The 3080-nt window shown below is 41.9% G+C and overlaps 1 protein-coding gene across 1 annotated transcript; it reads left to right on the top strand.

Annotated features, from left to right (window-relative positions):
• The first annotated feature begins 1417 nt into the window (after positions 1–1417).
• si:ch73-389b16.1 lies at positions 1418–2658 on the top strand. Its single transcript, XM_034179135.1, has 2 exons — positions 1418–1646; positions 1726–2658. Exons 1-2 carry the CDS (start codon positions 1466–1468, stop codon positions 1941–1943), a joined length of 399 nt encoding a protein of 132 aa, XP_034035026.1. The 5' UTR covers positions 1418–1465; the 3' UTR covers positions 1944–2658.
• Positions 2659–3080: the final 422 nt, after the last annotated feature.

A 3080-nucleotide genomic window follows, 5' to 3' on the forward strand; every position in this document is an offset into this window, starting at 1 on the left:
TGGTTTGTGAACAATATTTGAGGGAAATGGTGATATTGTGTATGTGGAAAAAGTTTTAGATCTTTGAGTTCGTCTCATACAAAATGGGAGCAAAACCAAAAGTGTTGCGTTTATATTTTTGTTGAGTATATATTCTGTCAATGCAGAATTACATAGGGGTCAAAATTAAAAAATGTTCCAGTCATATTGAAAGCTATACCACATTATGTGTCTGATCAGAATTATTCCAAAAAGGTATAGTTTGGACTGTCTGTGACTGAATGTTATGGAGTTATGGGGTAAAAACAGCAAGAATGGTGACAAATTATGTTGCTCCAATTATTGTAAAACATGATGCAAATTATTGGTTGAGTTAATACGGTTTTAAAAAGGAATAGTTTGCACCATGTGTCATGCTTAGTTGTCATGTTACGGGGTAACATATGTCACATGCCATAGAATCCAATGGACGTCAACATTATTTGACCTTTACCTTACAGACCAAGCATTCAACACAGAACTATTCAATTTGTTAATCCTATCAACGCAACCAATAATTTGCACCACTTTTTACCAAAATTGGAGCAACTTTAACCTTTGACCCCTGTACAAACTGAAATTGACCTAACCCCATAATTCCATAATATTCAGTCACAGATAGTCCAAACTATACCTTTTTGGAATCTTCATGATCAGACAAATAATGTGGTGTAGTTTTCAACATGATTGGAGCATTTTTAAATTTTGACCCCTGTGTAATTCTTCAATTGACCCCAACCTGGCTGCTTATTGAAAATTTAGGTGGTTAATGTGCTTTTACAAAACAGTAAGGTCTAAGGTGTATGTGTGCCAATTTTGGTGCTTGTTTCCAGATATGAACAGTTGTTACAGTTATCTGCTCCACTAATGCAGGTACTGTAAGTGCAAAACTACATATAGCACTACTTCGTTTGTGGGAATAGTAACAAGTTTGTTGTAAACAGTCATTCGACTTTGTGTCTGTGCGGTGAACACAACTTCTGTGAGAATCAGTCCAGAGGATCTGAACAGTGCTGCTTTTACTTTCCACTTAAGCAGGTCACTGAGAGTTTTTCCCTGATTTGATGGCATGAAATGAGGTTAGACAGCATAATGTGCTGAGGCTCCTCTCTATATAATCTATATGGTTACGTTGTGTGTTTGTTTCAGTGTCACTGACGCAGAGTGTCTGTGCCAAACTTGGAGTTAAGTTTTTTGGAGGCTAATATCACGATATGTGTTTAAACAACCAAAAAAGTGTCCTCCTTCCTGGAGGGCTTGAGAAGTTAGTCTTATGACTTGTGAAATATGTGCACTGAGACTTGGCTGTTTTCAAATAACTCCCAGACACGTGCTCCATCTGTCTATAAAAAGCAGGCAAATCAGTATTTCACGTCAGCAGTCAGAGGACCACCGACGGATCCCGATCAGCTCCAGACAGGTCCCTTTGTTATCTGCTGAGCACAACATGAGCACATCTCACAGCGAGCTGAGTCCGAGGCAGCAGGAGTTACTGAAAATACCAAGAGACAGCGACACGAAGGCTGCAGAACTGGTCAAGATGGAGAAGATGCTGCAGCAGACCAAGGACCTCTTGGACAAGAAGGCAGGACCTGGTACAGAGAGCACGGACTACCAAGAGAACATGGGTATGTATTAGTGTGTGTGCATGTCTAACGTTTCCACGGGTTTCTTGCCTTCAGTCAGTGTGGGTCTTTGTCTTTGCAGTGGAGGACCTTGAGGAAAAGGTGCGGTCCAGCAGACGCTACAGGAGACACTCTCTCCATCACACGCAGATGCTGGAGAGCCAGATGAAAACGGTGAAAGGTGAGCTGGTGGGAACATTGGACCATCTGCAGGAGCTGCGCAACATCTTGCGACGGTCACAGCAGAAAGCTGAAGAGCGCAAAGCTGAGATGGAGAAGTTGGCTGCAGGGTTAAGGTGAACGTCTGGCGTAACGTTTTGCACGTCAGCTCAGCTCTTCAACTTTATACCCCACAAACAAAAACCAGACCTCAGCTGCTGGTCCCGCTGGTCCTGGATGTTCTCACACTCAGCCGTGCCAAAGGAGGCTCTCCACAAGTCTCACCCAAAACTACAGTTTAGAAAGACTTTAGTCACTCTGTTACACCACCTCCTCATTGAGATTTGTCCTTTTCACAGGAATCTGTGTGATGTTTGTTCTGTCTTTGAGCACTGTCCTTACAGCTGCAGACTTCAGTTTACATAAAAAGGTTCAAACTCTGTTTTCTTCTACATGCAGGTTCTATTACATCAACCAGCACATGTGATCAGTTCGATAGGATGTCGGCTTTATATCCATATAGATTTGTTACGCTGTGTACTAGCAGAGCGCCAATAGCAGGATGTGATGGCTTGGTTAAGTTTGGCTTTATGGTCTCTTTTATATATACTTGTATATGTATATATATATCCAGTGAATTCAGATGGATCAAATTTGGTTGGAATATTACTTAGATGAATAGCTAGAGGTGACTGCAGAATAATTTGGTCAAAGGTCAAGGAAAAAAATGCTAAAATTTTTTTTTATTTTATTTTTTGTACATCTCAACAACCAAGAAGCTTAGATGGATGATCTGAAGCCTATGCTGATGACCTGTATACGAGGTCTATTAGATAATAAACCGACCCTTTTATTTTTTTTTTAACTATATGGATTTGAATGATGTGCGATTACACCAATCATGCTTGAACACTCGTGCGCATGCGTGAGTTTTTTCACGCGTGTCGGTGACATCATTTCCCTGTGGGCAGACCTTGAGTGAGATGTGGTCGCGCCCTCTCGGCTGAATTCCTTTGTTTCACATGCTGCTCGAGACGGCGCGCGTTGCTTTATCAAAATTTTTTCTGGACCTGTGAGGAATATCCGAGTGGACACTATTCGAGAAATTAAGCTGGTTTTCGGTGAAAAGTTTAACGGCTGATGAGAGATTATGGGGTGTTTCTGTTGGTGTAAGGACTTCCCACAGAGCGGGACGTCGTGCAGCGCTTCCAGGCGCCGTCGTCGGCCTGTTTCGAGCTGAAAACTTCCTAATTTAAGGCTTAATTCACCCAGGATGTC

Source organism: Thalassophryne amazonica, chromosome 10, assembly GCF_902500255.1.
Source record: "Thalassophryne amazonica chromosome 10, fThaAma1.1, whole genome shotgun sequence".
Lineage (NCBI taxonomy): Eukaryota > Metazoa > Chordata > Actinopteri > Batrachoidiformes > Batrachoididae > Thalassophryne > Thalassophryne amazonica.

Coding starts and splice junctions, on each gene's coding strand:
- si:ch73-389b16.1 (XM_034179135.1), top strand. CDS start 1,466: ATGAGCACATCTCACAGCGAGCTGAGTCCGAGGCAGCAGGAGTTACTG. Junction 1,647..1,725: donor GGACTACCAAGAGAACATGG/GTATGTATTAGT, acceptor TTGTCTTTGCAG/TGGAGGACCTTGAGGAAAAG.